At 36.4% G+C, this 15,174-nt stretch overlaps 1 protein-coding gene across 2 annotated transcripts; it reads left to right on the forward strand.

The window, feature by feature from the left end:
* The first annotated feature begins 1,019 nt into the window (after positions 1–1,019).
* LOC135583380 (homeobox protein HOX1A-like) lies at positions 1,020–11,563 on the forward strand. 2 transcript variants are annotated; one of them, XM_065150824.1, is made up of 10 exons: positions 1,020–1,171; positions 4,571–4,711; positions 5,005–5,229; positions 5,904–6,069; positions 6,181–6,304; positions 6,401–6,513; positions 6,620–7,189; positions 8,485–8,844; positions 10,696–10,785; positions 10,880–11,563. In XM_065150824.1, the coding sequence occupies exons 3-10, from the start codon at positions 5,018–5,020 to the stop codon at positions 11,216–11,218; spliced, it is 1,974 nt and encodes a 657-aa protein (XP_065006896.1). In that variant the 5' UTR covers positions 1,020–1,171; positions 4,571–4,711; positions 5,005–5,017; the 3' UTR covers positions 11,219–11,563. The 2 variants fall into 2 exon arrangements, with proteins under 2 accessions (XP_065006896.1, XP_065006895.1); XM_065150823.1 differs by having other exon boundaries at positions 4,571–5,229.
* Positions 11,564–15,174: the final 3,611 nt, after the last annotated feature.

Below are 15,174 nucleotides of genomic sequence, written 5' to 3' on the forward strand. Positions count from 1 at the left end.
TGGTCAAGGCATGACGATAATTCAACATCTTGGTCTCTGATTTGGGGACATAACTTCGACAAACACACACACAAAAGATATGCAGGCTTGATTCAGATTAGGACTCTGTAGATGATCTTAGGTTTTCTGCTTGTGTTCCTCCAAGTCTAGCTTCATAAGACAGATGCTAAAACAGGAGGAAGAACCTGTGACTGTTTCACATCTCTTTCTGTGTGCTCCTTCCATCTGCCATCAGTAATTCATCTCCATTTAGTTGCAGGCCATGAAACTAGTAAGAGAAGCATGTCTTATCCTCGTAAAGTTGGTCAGGACGAACTTACCTCATGAGATAAAATAATAAGCGATAAGGATTCTATGATACTGGAATAAAAGTGTAAATACACACAAAAAGAAAAAGGATAATTCAAAAGACAATCTATGATCGACATGTAATCACATATATATATATATATATATATATATATATATATAAAGATAAAATAATAAATGATATCGATATGCGCACAGAGTTTGTCATTATCACTTTCAAAATCTTTTTTGTTTTTCTGTAAAACAATAAAAAATTTCCACTACAATAAATGCAATCCAAATTATCTACCAATAATGATAAGATTATCTAATTTTTACTTAAGTAAATATGGTTCGATCGAAATTACTTATGATGACCTGATTCTTCATGATAAATATCTATATGAATTATCCAACTAGAGTGTAATTTATATTAAATTACTTATATTCTTAACATGGAAATAAAATTTTATTAATAATAAAATTAATTTTGGTAATTAATTTTTATTAATAATAAAATTAATTTTGGCAATTGAAGATATGGAATGGGCCCATTTAGGCCATTTACATGTTGGGCCAATGGGGCCCATGAATACACTATTTAGGTGGGGGCCCGATTCTAAAGCTTCCTCTGTTGGCTTCACCGCCCACCGCCGTCGTGTTTGCTCTTGCCCTTCGAGCTCGATCGTCCCAATACTAGCATATAAGTCGCGCCACGCAGCCCCCCCACCCCCCCCCGTCCCTTAATCCCACACCACCATCCCCCCACCCCCGCCCCGGCGGCTCTTTTTCTTCCTCTCTTATCGGTCGATTCGATCTATCCTACGGCGGCAAAGGAACAAACACCTGCCGAGCGCAGCAAGCGGCGTCACGACCAAGCCAAGTAAGAACGAGGATCAAATCTTTGCCGCTTCTCCTCTTCTTCTTCTTCTTCTTCTGTGTCTGCTCTTGCTTTTCTTGAAACCTATCTTCTTATTTTGTTGTCTTTTTGGGCGTTTCACTTCCTTCCGATTTGTTCTGGATGCGAGAGAAAGAAGACGGCTTTCGCTGTGGTCTTTGTCTCATATTGTGCCCTAGTAAAGGGAGAGTGCGGAGAACCAAGGGTTTAGGAGCGGGATGCGATGGTTCCGTTGTGCTTTGAGATCCAGCATGTTTAGTCTTGGATGAGGGATGAGAGTTGGCGAGCGAGCGAGTGAAAGGAGGAGCTGTTGCATTTGGGATGTGGTCGTCTTGATCGGTTGGGTTAGATGCGGGACGGAATGGGTTCGTGGGGGTCTCTCGAGCTGCTTGATTGTTTGGTTTGCGGAACCCTAAAAGTAGGATTTTCTTCAGGAAGAATGTCGTGGGAGGATATCGGGCCGTGTAGCAGAAGATTTTGTGGAACAAAAATAATATGCATTTAGTCTTGTGAGTCGGTTACGAGTACTTTTGGAACTTACAATCGCATTACAAATGGAGAAAGCCTTTTGCTGATGGAATAATTTCTTGGGCATACCTCGTGTGACAGGTAGACCTATGGAAATTTTGTACCCACATTCCTTGAGGGTAAGGTTGTTTTTCTTTGATTCACGGAAACAGTCTCTTTATATATTTAATATTTAAAAGTTAAGGATGCGTACATTGATCTTTCTCAGATCTTCATTGACGGGAGCCTCGTGTGCTAGATATACTCTTTTATTCCTTAAGTATAAGAATGGAAGCAGTGCTTCAGCAGGTAAGAGGGAGCCACGGATTTATAGCTTTAGTGGCACTTGGAGTGTTCTCCGGATCTTGGTTTACTTATTCTTATTTATTATAATTATAACATCTTAGTATCTAAAATCTTGTGTTCTTTTTGTAACGGCAATCAAGCACTTCCTTTGTACATAAGGAAGCATACTGGCCCTTTGCTCATGTGGGAAGAGAAATGTTGCAAAGATATGATGTATATGTCCTTACTTAGATTTACAATATCATACAAGTGGTGGTTTTGAATGCAAAATTATATTTCCAAATCATGCCCTAGTTAATCGTTACCCAACTTTCGGGTGAATTCATTCTTTAGTCTTATCTTTAATTATATATTTAAAATGCCATCTTAGCTTTGAAGCGCACATGTTTCTTAGTCTTTAACGTGACATATGTGCTCTTCCAAGGGTCAAGAGATCCTATGACTAGAGGTTGGTAAGGTATGCTGAGCAACTTGTGCGAAATTGTGATGCAGGACAAAGATGGCAGGACGAAATAGCGAGTGCATAGGCACAATATGAGTGCCAAAACTAAAAATTAGGCTTTCTGAAATTTCTTTCTGTCTGAGTTGAGGTTGCAAAGAGCAAAATCTCAAGGAATTGTTGCTTTTATTGAAAGGGACCTAAAGTTACGGTCCTAGGGCTCTTTTTTTTACTAAATTACAATGTACCTAGTTTTCATATTAGCCTATTATGTTTTTGAAAATGGTAGTAGTAGCCTGTAAATAATTTCTCTGGAATTCTCAGCAATATTATATTTAATATTTCTCAGCAATACTATATTTAATTTTTTGTTTAACATGCTATTTCTTAGGTTTTTTTTCTTCATGATGACCACATAAATCTCCCATGTAAGGATTATTAAACCTGTGACCCTTTAAATGAGGCTCGGATGCACCACCACCCTAGTAAGCCATGAATTCTACAACCCATGCAACAGTTAATTTTTTAAGAGTCTGTGCTCCTGTTATTTCTCCCACTACTGGAGACAAACACAAGGTCCTAGCCTGGACTTATTGTAATACATTAAATCTTGTCCAAGGCTGGTCATCACATAACCAACTTTTTGTCAATTTACTTTTGATTCTCTATTCTTGTCTTAATAACTACAATGTCATTTTTTGTTTACTATGAGTTTACCTTGATATTTGTGGACAGGATGTGACTTGGTATTGCATCTGTTTAGGGTGCTATACCCGTTTCTCTATTTGGAAACTTTTTATTGACGTGATTTTCCTTTTTCTTTCACGACAAAAAAGTCATTGAAAAACTTCTGCTTTAAATTGTACATACATGTGCCCCTGAACTGGTACCAGCTCTTGATGACCTGGGGAAATGTTGTTGTTATGCTATTCATTGTAGCCTACCATGTGCAGAAATTCCATCATTTCACAGGCCAAATGATCAGAATACACATAGTACGACAAAAATGGAGATATTTTTACTATTATTTTCTTCTATGCCTTGGTGACAGACTCAATATTTTTCTTCTTTTATTTCAGATAAAATTGTTGAGGAACATTGGCATGATAAAAGATAACCTATTATTGTATCAAATAGTTCTTGGATAGCAAATAAGGAAAATAACTGCACAGGTGACTGATCCTGTATCATACACAATCTTTTCCCAGAAGCAATTGAACTTGTGTTTAATATTGGATAATCCATGCCTCTGTCAGCACCATTATGATGAACGATTCTGATAATTCTGGTTTCTTTTCCCTATGAATGGTTCTTGTGTTCTTTCATAGGCAACTATGTCTGTATTTATTTACTCTTATTGTTCTGTTGTTGGTACCAAAATCCCAGAAATTCAAATCTTTTCTGCTGAAGAAGTTGAACACTTCGATGTCTGTTTTTTTGCTTGAATGGCATATGTACAACCCAAAAGTGCATCTATGCACTGATCAAGGTAGCTATACATCCAAGGAAAATATAAATATTCACAGAACAAGTTGCAAGTCAACGATGTGTATCTATATCTAGCAACATGGGAGAAAATTTTATTGAACTGACCTTATCTTCTAAATATGTTTAAGAAAGGATTGTGGTATAGGATCCATCATTGATTGACAAAGATAAGTTTTCCGTTCATTAACAAAATATGGCTATATTTTTTGGGATACTTTTGAGCCCATAATCTCTAACATTGAAAATTGTAACCCTCTTGGTACACTAGCTTCTCTGTGGAAATGTATGGGTCACCCTAATAATCCTGCATCATTTTATCTGAGGCTGCAGCATGACCGATTTTCTATAGAATTCACGATACATTAAAATCTTATTCTGGCAATCAGGAAGTAGTATGGCTTTTAGTCCTTAATGTTTTTTTTCCCTGTTTCTTGTCTATGTTCTTGGGGTGACTATAACAAAATGTCCACTACTAATTATAATCATCTTGAGAGCTGGGTGCATTTGCTCATTTACTCTGCTCTTGATCAAGTATATATAGATACCAAATCTTTGGTTCTGCTTATTAAGATTTCAGTCATGTTCAAGGTGTCATATTCTATTTGGTATGAATATCTGAATTTATTTCTTGATAAAACTTGCAGGTAATTTTTCATTTCATTAGTTGATGGAAAAGGGTCCAGTACAACTTGTGGCAATTTTTTTTGGGTCCATTCAGCAGTAAAGCCTTCTAGTACTTCGATGAATTGAAGCTTTGTGTTGCTTGCATATGGAGCATGCTTCTGGTGAGATTGGTGTGCAGGAAAGTTTGGTCACACTTTAATAGAAATCAATAATTGTTTTATATGGAGAAAGATCCTAAATCTGATGTCGAGGTGAATCATTCTAGAGAGTGTAAGGTTGCAGCTCTTGGACATGCTGATGATGGACGGAAGACAAATGCCAACCATAAGAAAAATGACAGATGTACACCAAGTGCAAAACATAACTCAAAAAAACCAGTTAGGAAAAGGAAAGAAGTATCTCAAAAAGTGAATTCTAAAAGATATTCACTAAGGTCTTCACTTGATGATGTCAGGATTCTTCGATCGATGACAAATGGTAAAGATAAGACTTCCGCAGGGTCATCGAATTCCACAGCCATCTCCATGACAAAAACAAGGAAAAAGAGGAGGAAAGGGGAGAGTGCTCTGAATAATGAATTTTTACTAATTAAAAAACGTGTAAGATACTTGTTGACGAGAATCAACTACGAACAAAGCCTGATTGATGCATATTCAAATGAAGGATGGAAAGGTCAAAGGTTCGTTTCTTTGATAATCTCACTTTAAAATATTCTCTTCTGTATCTTCTCATCTGTTTATGCTTGTAGGAAATGCATAAATTTTTGTTCACTAAATGACGGTAACCAAGATGACTATGTTCAGGCAGATTTCCAGGTTCACTATAAAAGATAGAGGAAGTAATGTTTTTGTTTGCCAACAAGAAATTGTATGGCCCATAAAGAATAAAATGAAGTAAACCATTTAAGAATGTTCCACTGAGAACTATAGATGCATTGGTTAGTCATGATTAGTTTGACTAGGAAGGTTTAGGAAAACTTATAGAAAGTAGAAACAGTAAGAAGAGATTGGACTACTTTAGTTCGAGTAAGGATCCTTGTCGACACAGCTCAATGGTGGGATGATGTCCAGATAGCTAGCCCCTAATAGTTTGGACATTTTTCATCGTGGTTGTGGCTGTATATCATGTAGTGGTTGAGTTTTGATTTCCTTTTTTTTAGTGGTCTTTGGCAGAGTTTATTTCACTGGCAATTGTATTAACTCTCGTGTATTTGGTAATTTGAAGAGTTTCTTTGTCTGAAGCATCTATGCTATGATTGCTATCATTCTGCCTTTTTTATATACTATCACTCTTACATCAGCTGTAGCATCCATTTATTGTTTTTTATGTGCATAAATGCATCTATATATGCAGTTTGGAAAAGATCAGGCCTGAGAAGGAGCTTGAAAGAGCCAAATCAGAAATTCTACGCTGCAAATTAAGGATACGTGAATCATTCCGGCATCTAGATTCCTTGTTATCTGAGGGAAAGCTTGAGGAGAATCTGTTTGATGACGATGGACAAATTGACAGTGAGGCTGTCTGTGCAACTCACGGGAGATTATCATTTCACATTATTTCTTCTTTTATATTTCTAAATCCTACTATTGGATCTTACTGATTTCTGAACTATCTCTCCATCTTACGACAGATATTTTGTGCAAAATGTGGTTCAAAGGACCTGTCTGCTGACAATGATATCATACTGTGTGATGGCAATTGTGACAGAGGTTTTCACCAGAAGTGTTTGAACCCGCCACTGGCAACTGATGAAAGTAAATGTCACAGCTGCTTTAGTTTAGAATTTATTTGATGTTGGCTCTTTACATGCATTTTTAATTATCACTGAACTTGTTCTTGCTTTCACCAAGTTCCTCCTGGAGACCAAGGATGGTTGTGCCCTGCATGTGATTGCAAGGTGGATTGCCTTGACTTGCTTAATGAATTTCAAGGAAGTGATCTCTCAATTGAGGACACATGGGAGGTAAAGGCCATTGATTATTCACATTGTTCTTTCCCTTCATGAACTTATCCAAGTTCTTCATGCTAATGGGCATATTCTGACTTGGGTCTGCTGCTTTTTCCTTCAGAAAATTTTTCCTGAAGCAGCTGCCGTCGCAAATGGGAATAAACAATTTGATGACTCCAATGATTCTTCAGATGATTCAGAAGATCATGATTACAATCCTGATACCCCAGAAGTTGGTATTGAAGATCAGGAAGAAGGATCAAGTTCTGAAGAATCAGATTCTATTTCATTGTCTGAGGAGGCCCCAGGGTCTCCCAGACACAACAACTTTAATGATCTTGGCCTTCCTTCTGATGATTCCGAGGATGATGATTATGACCCTGAACGTCCAGACCCAGATAAAGATGTTCAGAAGGAAGGATCAGACTCGAATGAATCAGACTTCACATCAGACTCTGATGAATTCTGTGTTGAGCTTAGTAAAAGTACCAATATCAATGAAGAATCATCATTCTCTTTATCTGAACCCAAACTGCTTGATGGTTCTTGTGAGGGGAGAGATGAAACGCATGAAAGCCCAATAAATGCCAAGCCTCCACCTGTAATGGAGGGAGAACCTGGTCAAGTGAACACTTTTCCAGTGTCCAAGAAAAGGGAGCGGGAACATTTAGATTATGAGAAGTTATATGATGTAAGTATTCTTACCTGAATTGTACGTTCAACTTGAATATTAGTACCAGAAGCTTGATCCTACAGAATGTGTACCACATAAACAAAGACTCATCTAGCTGATGCAATTTGGTTCCTTAATTATATGCTTAAGGTTTTATTATTCGATGTAACAAAAATGGTCAAATAATGGGATTCAAGTGGTTTATGCAAGATTTGTTGAGAATGCTTTTTTTTTTTTGCAATATTCTTCAATACCATTTATTCCTAGTAATTGTTTTCATGTGTGCTGGTTCTTGTTTTTCCTTCTTTATCTTCCTTATATAATCTGCTGTTGCACAATTAATTTCTTTAGATATCGAGTAGGTCAAAATATTATTCATCCACAGCGGCAAAGCTAAACGAAGAATTCAAGTGAGCTTTCTTGCTGCACTTTTACCATCATGATTTTTCCGTTGGTTAGATTTGTAGAATTTTTTGTTCTTGCCAAATTCCTCCTAAGGGAAACTAAGTGTATAAATTAAGTTTTTCCAATCCTTGTTCCTCAGCCAACTTTCATATCTTCAGTTTCACATTCCAGTTAATGTGGAAATTAGTTTGATCTATTCTACTATTAAAACGCTCAGCTAGATACAGATGATTCCGACAGACTCCTAAGATATGGATCTTAGGAGCAATTGCTGTTTGTGCATCTTTTCAGTGGTTTGCTTTTTCCTTGTCATCAGAACACATGGAATTTTACCGAATTATCTCTGAATGAAAGAAATATCGAAGCATTCTTCCTTTTAGTCTTAGATGATCCAGATATTGTACAAGACTCCAGGTAACATAATAGAGAATGAAGGCCAAGTTATAGTACAAGTTTTATATAAGGTTTGCCATGGTCTTATTTTACTATGGCCTTCATGGTGTTCCTTTGTGGAGCATTGCACATTCTTCTTGCGGCTAACTATGCTGGCTTACATTTTCATGCTTCTCTTGATCTGTCTTTACTAAAGCTTATCTCAGTTTTGAACTTCTGTGGTGTCCTATATTCTGTTTCAAGATGGTTAAATGTATACTGCTTAAAAAACCTGAACACCTTCCTTTTCTGTTTATTTTCTTCATATTTCTATGTCAATCTCTTGTTGACTCACTGAATTTATCTATATATCTTTGTTTTCTTCTTTTATTTTCAGCACAACAAATGCATATGGTATTCTTTGTTTCTTGTTTTCAGCTGCTTTCATAAAATTGAGCATATACATATGATGTTCAAGTCTTCTTTATGTGTATGATCTGTACCTGCTTCTGATTTTCATGTCTTGAATGTTGAAGGAGGCTTATGGTAAAGAGTCACCTGTTTCAAGCAAAGATGAAGATTGGTCTGAGGAAAGTGCAGCAAAGAAAGCTAAGAAAGATGATAACAAAAGAGAAGATGCTAAATTGCCAGGTGCAAAAGCTCAGTCTGCCAATAATAGAAGAAGTTTGGGCATCAAAGGCAAGGTTGAGGACGATAATGAAATAGACTTGCCAAATTTAGACCAGCCACAAGTTTCAAAAGCAACGAGTGAGAGTACTCCTGATAAAGGACATGAGAACCTGGTTGAACAGTGTGATGGTGATCAATTGCTTGGTTTGGATGGGATCACTGTTACTTACTCTGCAAGAAAATATTTTGGTCAAGAGACATCTCAGGTATCACTTTATGAATTTTCTATGCTGAATATTGAAGGACAATCACTAATATATATAGCCACATCTATTGTTCCCTTCTGGACTATGTTGGTTGCTAATGATTAAGATTCCTGTTATCCCTTCCCCAACTACATTTACTTGGATTTAGGTGTTGGATTTCCTGTGATCATGCATGTAGATACTGTTGCAACTTAAGTTCCCTAACATAATTTCTACTCAGGACCTAACCTGCATGCAGACTATTTTGTAAAGTAAGGCCACTGTTTAGGTCATTATCTCAGTTACCCCTTATTGCCAATTTACTTCCATAGCCCTTCCACAACCCATGGTCATTGTATTTGTCATGCCTTCTGCTGTCCAGCCTTGCCCTTGGTGCTTGACCAGTCATTTAGTATCCTGCCTGCAGCACCTCTCATAAGAATTAATATCTCACCCAGGCACCACTGCATCCTTGCTCGCCTCTTGCCATCCTCGTAGACCATTACCCACCTTCACCTATCATTCATGGTCTTTCATTTTATTATTATTATTATTATTATTATTATTATTATTTTTATTCGTGGTCTTCCGTTGCTGCTAGCCATTTGTAATCAAATATTGAGGTGTTGCTTTGATAAGGTTGGTCCTTTACGACCAGGTTTAAGATTGCCACTCTCCCCAGATCTTGTATTGGTGGGAGTCTAGTGAGGTGGGGGTGGAATATTTATATTTGAAAGGGACATCTGGTTACATAGTTTTCCATTAACATCTGTCGTCCTAAAGCTTTCATGGGGATGAAATATTTATATTTGCAATGCCTCGACCATGCTACATGTTTTTGGGAGTTCTCAGATAATCTGCAGCTTTGTCTAGAAAAGAATTTTGTGCTGCCAAAAAAAATACAGCCTCACTATATAATGCTTTTGGTACGGACAGAGCCCATATAAATCTTTTACTTAGTATGAATATAACAACCTGTTTTTACTATCTACTTAAAATAGATGGATGCTTTAATTGAATGTGCGAAAAATTTGCCTTACAGGAGCTTCACATTCTACCGACAACTTTTTGTTTTTAAGTTCATTATAAATTAGTATATATTTTTTTATGTTACCTATAAGGTGTAGTTACTTATAGGATGAAGTGAGGGAAAACCAAACAAGGTGGATGACAAATGTCGAAGGGAGAGTCTCGAAAGTTCTTGCAGGACAAAATGAGTCAACTCAAGTTAGTGATATTGGAGAGGTAGAGGATGATTCTAGGAGACGTTTTAGGAACAATAAGAAGGGATTTGGTGGTGTATAGTTTGACTAGACTAAAGAAATTGTTCTGTATATTGCTTTATTGTGGGAGAAGTTCCACATGTCAAATGCAATATAGTGGGAATCTAAGGCTTGTTCTTGTCGCGAGTATCTTGTTCCATTGTCCATGTGCAACTAGCATTTCTTGACAACTTAAAAAAGATGCAAAAGAGCTGCTTAATTCTTGAAGCTAGGTTGATTGTTGGATGCATCACCCCTTTTGGGAAGAATGATTGATGCCTTTGTTTAGACGTCTCTTACTTTGTTGTATGAAATGGAATTTAGTCTTATAGTTGTGCTTTTCTACCGATGAACTTGATGTGTTAGTTTTCTTGGTTTGGAACCTAGATTTACACTCAAATGATAACACATCGCTTAGATACTACAAGTCTTTGAGTAGGGCCCTCAGTATTCTGAAAGACTCATCAAACTGTAATCATGAATTTTCAAGAGTTTCAAGTGTCATGCCGCTAATGATTATTGGTGAAAATGATTTTTTTAATAATTTTATGCACTATTACATATGTCTTGCCTGAGAAATGAAAGACTTAAGCTCTTTTTATGTCTGCAGAAACTTCAGGAAATCTTCAAAGAAAATCAATATCCTAGCCGTGAAACAAAAGAAAATCTTGCGGAAGAACTAGGGGTGACTGCTAAAAGGGTCTCGCCCCTCTCTCCATTTTCTTCTCTTCTTTCATTGTCGATCTCTCTTCTGAATGCTGAGTGATTGTACCACCATGATGCTTCCTTTGCAGATTAGTAAATGGTTTGAGAATGCTCGACATAACCTGAGAGTTTCTGCCAAGGGATCTGATCTTCCAGGAACTTGTGGAGCAGTTTCTGATAAAGGAACCGATCATGCAAGGACTTCCAATAAAGGAAACCCCTTCGTGGAACCCAGCAGAAAAATATCTGAGTCGAGCAAGGGGAATGCCGAGAGCTCGGCTGAGAGCACTGAGAAAATATCATGTAAAGCAAATAATCACAAGGATCAAGTCGGGTCTGGTGCAGCTGATAAATTGAAAAGAACGGTGGACAGCAAAAGGCAGAAGGCAATAGCGCGCGAGTTGAGGAAGATAAGGAATGGTAGGTAAAGATTCTACTGGTGATCGCTTGCCTCTTGCAAGATAGTAGTGCATTTTGATTGCTGGACTTTTGAGGTATTCTTGCTGGCGTGACGGTTGGACGTGTCGGCAGTCATGCACAAATTAACATCCACGTCGCCTGGCATTCTTCGGATGTTGTGTGTTTTTGGTTTTATCTTTCTCCTCTGTTTCCCTTAAAAGAGGTTGCAGTTGGCCATCGAGGCCAGGAGGAAAGGAAGCAGAGTTTGAGATCCTTTGTGTCTGTACTCTAACCTTAGCAGAAAAGAATCGGATTGTTTGTACCAGGCATAATAACTAGTTTTACCTTGGAAATAGCATTTACGTTACTGGCTATGACACTGCTCTCATGGTGTGCCTAAATCGTATTGTTCCTCCGATGTGAATTGTGTTAATGGATCTCGAGAATGGGGTTTGCTTGTTCTTTTTGTCTTCAGACAGAGTTGCAGATTGTTCTTCCTGACTCAACCACTCACTCTGTGTTCATGTCTGTCGCGGTATTTGCCGACCGCTGCCGAAAGGTTTCAATGTTCATGCGCTCTATAAATGAGAAAGAAGAAAAGAGGGTAGAAATAAATATGGGGGAATAATTCATGCGCTCTTTAATTCATTCATGTCACGAGGATTCAATGTTCGACTGACGCACGGTTGGCGCACCTCGTGTGCCATCTAGTAGAATCTGGTAACCGCGCGTGATAATAAGGAACCGAAAATAAGATCGTTTTGGAAGGATTTAATTTTTCTCAAAGCTTTTCATCCACCAAATCGACTGCGGTAAGCTTACCTATAGGTTTGCGGCTCCATTAACCGTGTGTGATGATAAATAAGAACGCAAAATAAAAAAAAAAGGTATCAAGTCGAAGAAAAATTAATTTTGGAAGCTCCACGTACAACCACCGAATTGCTCGAGTTGCTGCATGGGACTAATTCGATTTGCTCTTGTGGAGGGGTTGTAAGTGATCAATTTATTATATATACAAAGTGATGATTTTATTGATGTGATATCTATTTATATAGGTTACGAGGAAAATATTTTTGTATGTTTAAATCATGTATTCAAATCAATCGAGGCTGCTTAGAATGCAAAGTTGTCATTCCATATGTGTTTATATCGTAATCTTATATCATATACTTGTAAACTTATATCATATACACTAATCTTATATTAATGTAATTGAGATATTTTATAGGTGATAGGTTTTGCGAGCGAGTTTGCTAGTTGGTCAGAAGTATAGATAATGTGGAAAAACATGTAGTTGACGTCTGACAACTTGATATCTAATAAAGTAAAAGTCAATAATAATATATTTTATGTATAAGTGAAATATTGGGTTAACACATAAGTAAGTGGTATTGATATTATCATAATATATTATAGAAGTAGATTGAGAGGTAATATCAAGTTTGTATAACAGATTGGTGATCCAATTGAGTTCTACAGTAATGGTAGCGATGACTCGATATTCAGCTTTAATGATGAATCTTGTAATTGCATTTTGTTTCTTCAAACTCTAATTGATCAAATTTGCTCCAATAATGTATATTGACATAGATATTCTATTATCAATGTTGCTAGCCCAATCAACATCAACGAAGGCATGAAGATGAAAAGAAAAGTGTTTACGAATAAGTCCAAGATCAAGAGTCTCCTTAAGGTATCATAGAACACGTTTTAGTGTAGACCAATGCGTAGTAGAGAATCAATAAATGAATTATAATAATTTGTGGACTACAAATAAAATATCTAAACGTGTGAGAGATAAATACTACAAGGAACTAAGTATTTGTCGATACTGTATGAGATCTATAATATGGTTGTTATTATATAATTTGAGTGACTTAACGGTGGAGAGTGAGGTGATAATTCTTTTTACATAATAATATTTTTAGTCTTTAATAATAAATCTCGAATATACTTCTTTTGAGATAAAAAAAAAAGTTCAGAAGATGTAAATGTTGTTTTTACTCCCAAAAATTAGCTTAAGGCTTTTAAGTCTTTAATGGAGAATCGATCAGTAAATTACTTAAATAATTTATTGATCTTTATAAATTTATTATATATGATGATAATATCATTCACATAAACCATTAGAAATATAATACATTCTTTTTGTTGTCGTAGAAATAAATAGCTTTTCATCGTTTATAAACATGGTTTAGATACTAAGAGTAGATAAAATCAAGGGATTACTACATAAAGATATTTTCAATTAAGGTCACATATTAGAAACCATTGTTAACATCTAATTATCATATATGTTAGTTTGAAGTAATAAGATGAATTAAATTATAAGTCGATTTAATAACCGGATAGAAGGTCTCTATGAAATAAACAGTTGATCATTGATGAAATCATTTGGCCAATAGATGTGCTTTATATTTTTTAATGGGTCCATTTGAGTTTAGCTTAATTCAAAGGATCCATTCACAAACAATAATATTTTGTGTGATGCGAGATAGGTTCATGTAGCATTATGGAGTAGAACTTTGTTTTACTCACATATGGCTTTATGTAAAATTTTTTAGACTTAGGTATACTCGTCGTACGTGCCCTACAAGCCAATCACGTGAATATAACATGTGTGACATAATACACATTCTTTTTACTTATTACATTTTAGTATTATATATATATATATATATATAGTGATGTTAATGGATGTTTGCAATGGGAATCGAATCGTGATAAGATCACGATAATAAAACCGATTCACCTTTAAACACAAATCTTAAATAATCTTGGTCATAGGTTACTCGGGAGAGACATCGAGATAACCGGACAGACTAGTGTACTACTATATACCCGTAGATATGATGGATGTGACTGGTCTCTCTCATAGTTGCTCGTGTGGGGACACTATGGATGCAATGTAAATGCTCATCGGAGAATGAGTTCACTTATTGATCCACTTACGGAATGTTGAATGGTTGATAATGTCTTATTGCAAGAGAATGATTCCGTCTTCCCAATGGTGTATCTGGTTCTTAGATTTGAGACATCAAGGATGTCCTATATGAGTACTCCACAATTTGATACCGAACAAAAAATTTTAGATATAGTATAGCTGATCATCGGAAGTGGCAACCAACCTTACAAGGACTATTGAGTGTCGATAAAAGATCATCCACTCTTGCTCAGATAAATCCCTATCCAGGGTCATTCGGATTGAGAGAGAAAGAGTTCTCTAAGAGAATCCGATTAGAGAGAAACTCGAGTAAAAACTGTATAGGCTTGATAGTACCATACCGGTATACTGATGGTACAATTGAGAGGATGGTGATATGCCAATGAATTCAACTATTAACGAGAAAAGAAGAAGAGGATGGTGATGACTCCACGGTAATTCTCAAATTATATATTTAAATCATATATTTAAATTTATGATTGATTCTCAAATTATAAATGGATTAAGAATTAAAATATATTAAAAAATTATAAAATTATCATTCTATATGTATATCATAATTTACTATAAATAAGCTCTCACCTTTCTTGGCGTACGTGGAGTCTCTCGTTAGAATCCTTCTTCATCATTTGTTTCTGTACTATTTATTGTTATCTTCTACAGTATCGAACAATGTACAAAGGCGAAAGGTACTAAGTTCGCAAGATCAAAAAGCTACGATCCTGTAAAATTCATAGCGACACTGATCTCATGTACTATCATTTCGAACAATTTGAAGGGAAGTATGTTGTTAAAGAAGCATTTGTCATCACGAGGAATATGTATGTATGTATGTAACCAAAAATCTCCGAAGAAACTGGTCAGGAAGCTACGAAAACGTCAAAAAGGAGCCTTAATTTCTGCCAGATGATGGTGATCGTAGATATCCTTCTTTCGCAAGCTTAAGAGCTCCTCTTTCGGGCGCTCTATAGGCGGAGGTTCTTCGCAGCCGCCATTAGTGGGTTTCTCGGCCATCAGGACCTCAGCATCCAACAAAAATTT

Source organism: Musa acuminata, chromosome BXJ3-5 (assembly GCF_036884655.1).
Source record: "Musa acuminata AAA Group cultivar baxijiao chromosome BXJ3-5, Cavendish_Baxijiao_AAA, whole genome shotgun sequence".
Taxonomy (NCBI): domain Eukaryota; kingdom Viridiplantae; phylum Streptophyta; class Magnoliopsida; order Zingiberales; family Musaceae; genus Musa; species Musa acuminata.

Coding starts and splice junctions, on each gene's coding strand:
- LOC135583380 (XM_065150823.1), top strand. CDS start 4,772: ATGGAGAAAGATCCTAAATCTGATGTCGAGGTGAATCATTCTAGAGAG. Junction 5,230..5,903: donor GAAGGATGGAAAGGTCAAAG/GTTCGTTTCTTT, acceptor CTATATATGCAG/TTTGGAAAAGATCAGGCCTG. Junction 6,305..6,400: donor GCCACTGGCAACTGATGAAA/GTAAATGTCACA, acceptor GCTTTCACCAAG/TTCCTCCTGGAGACCAAGGA.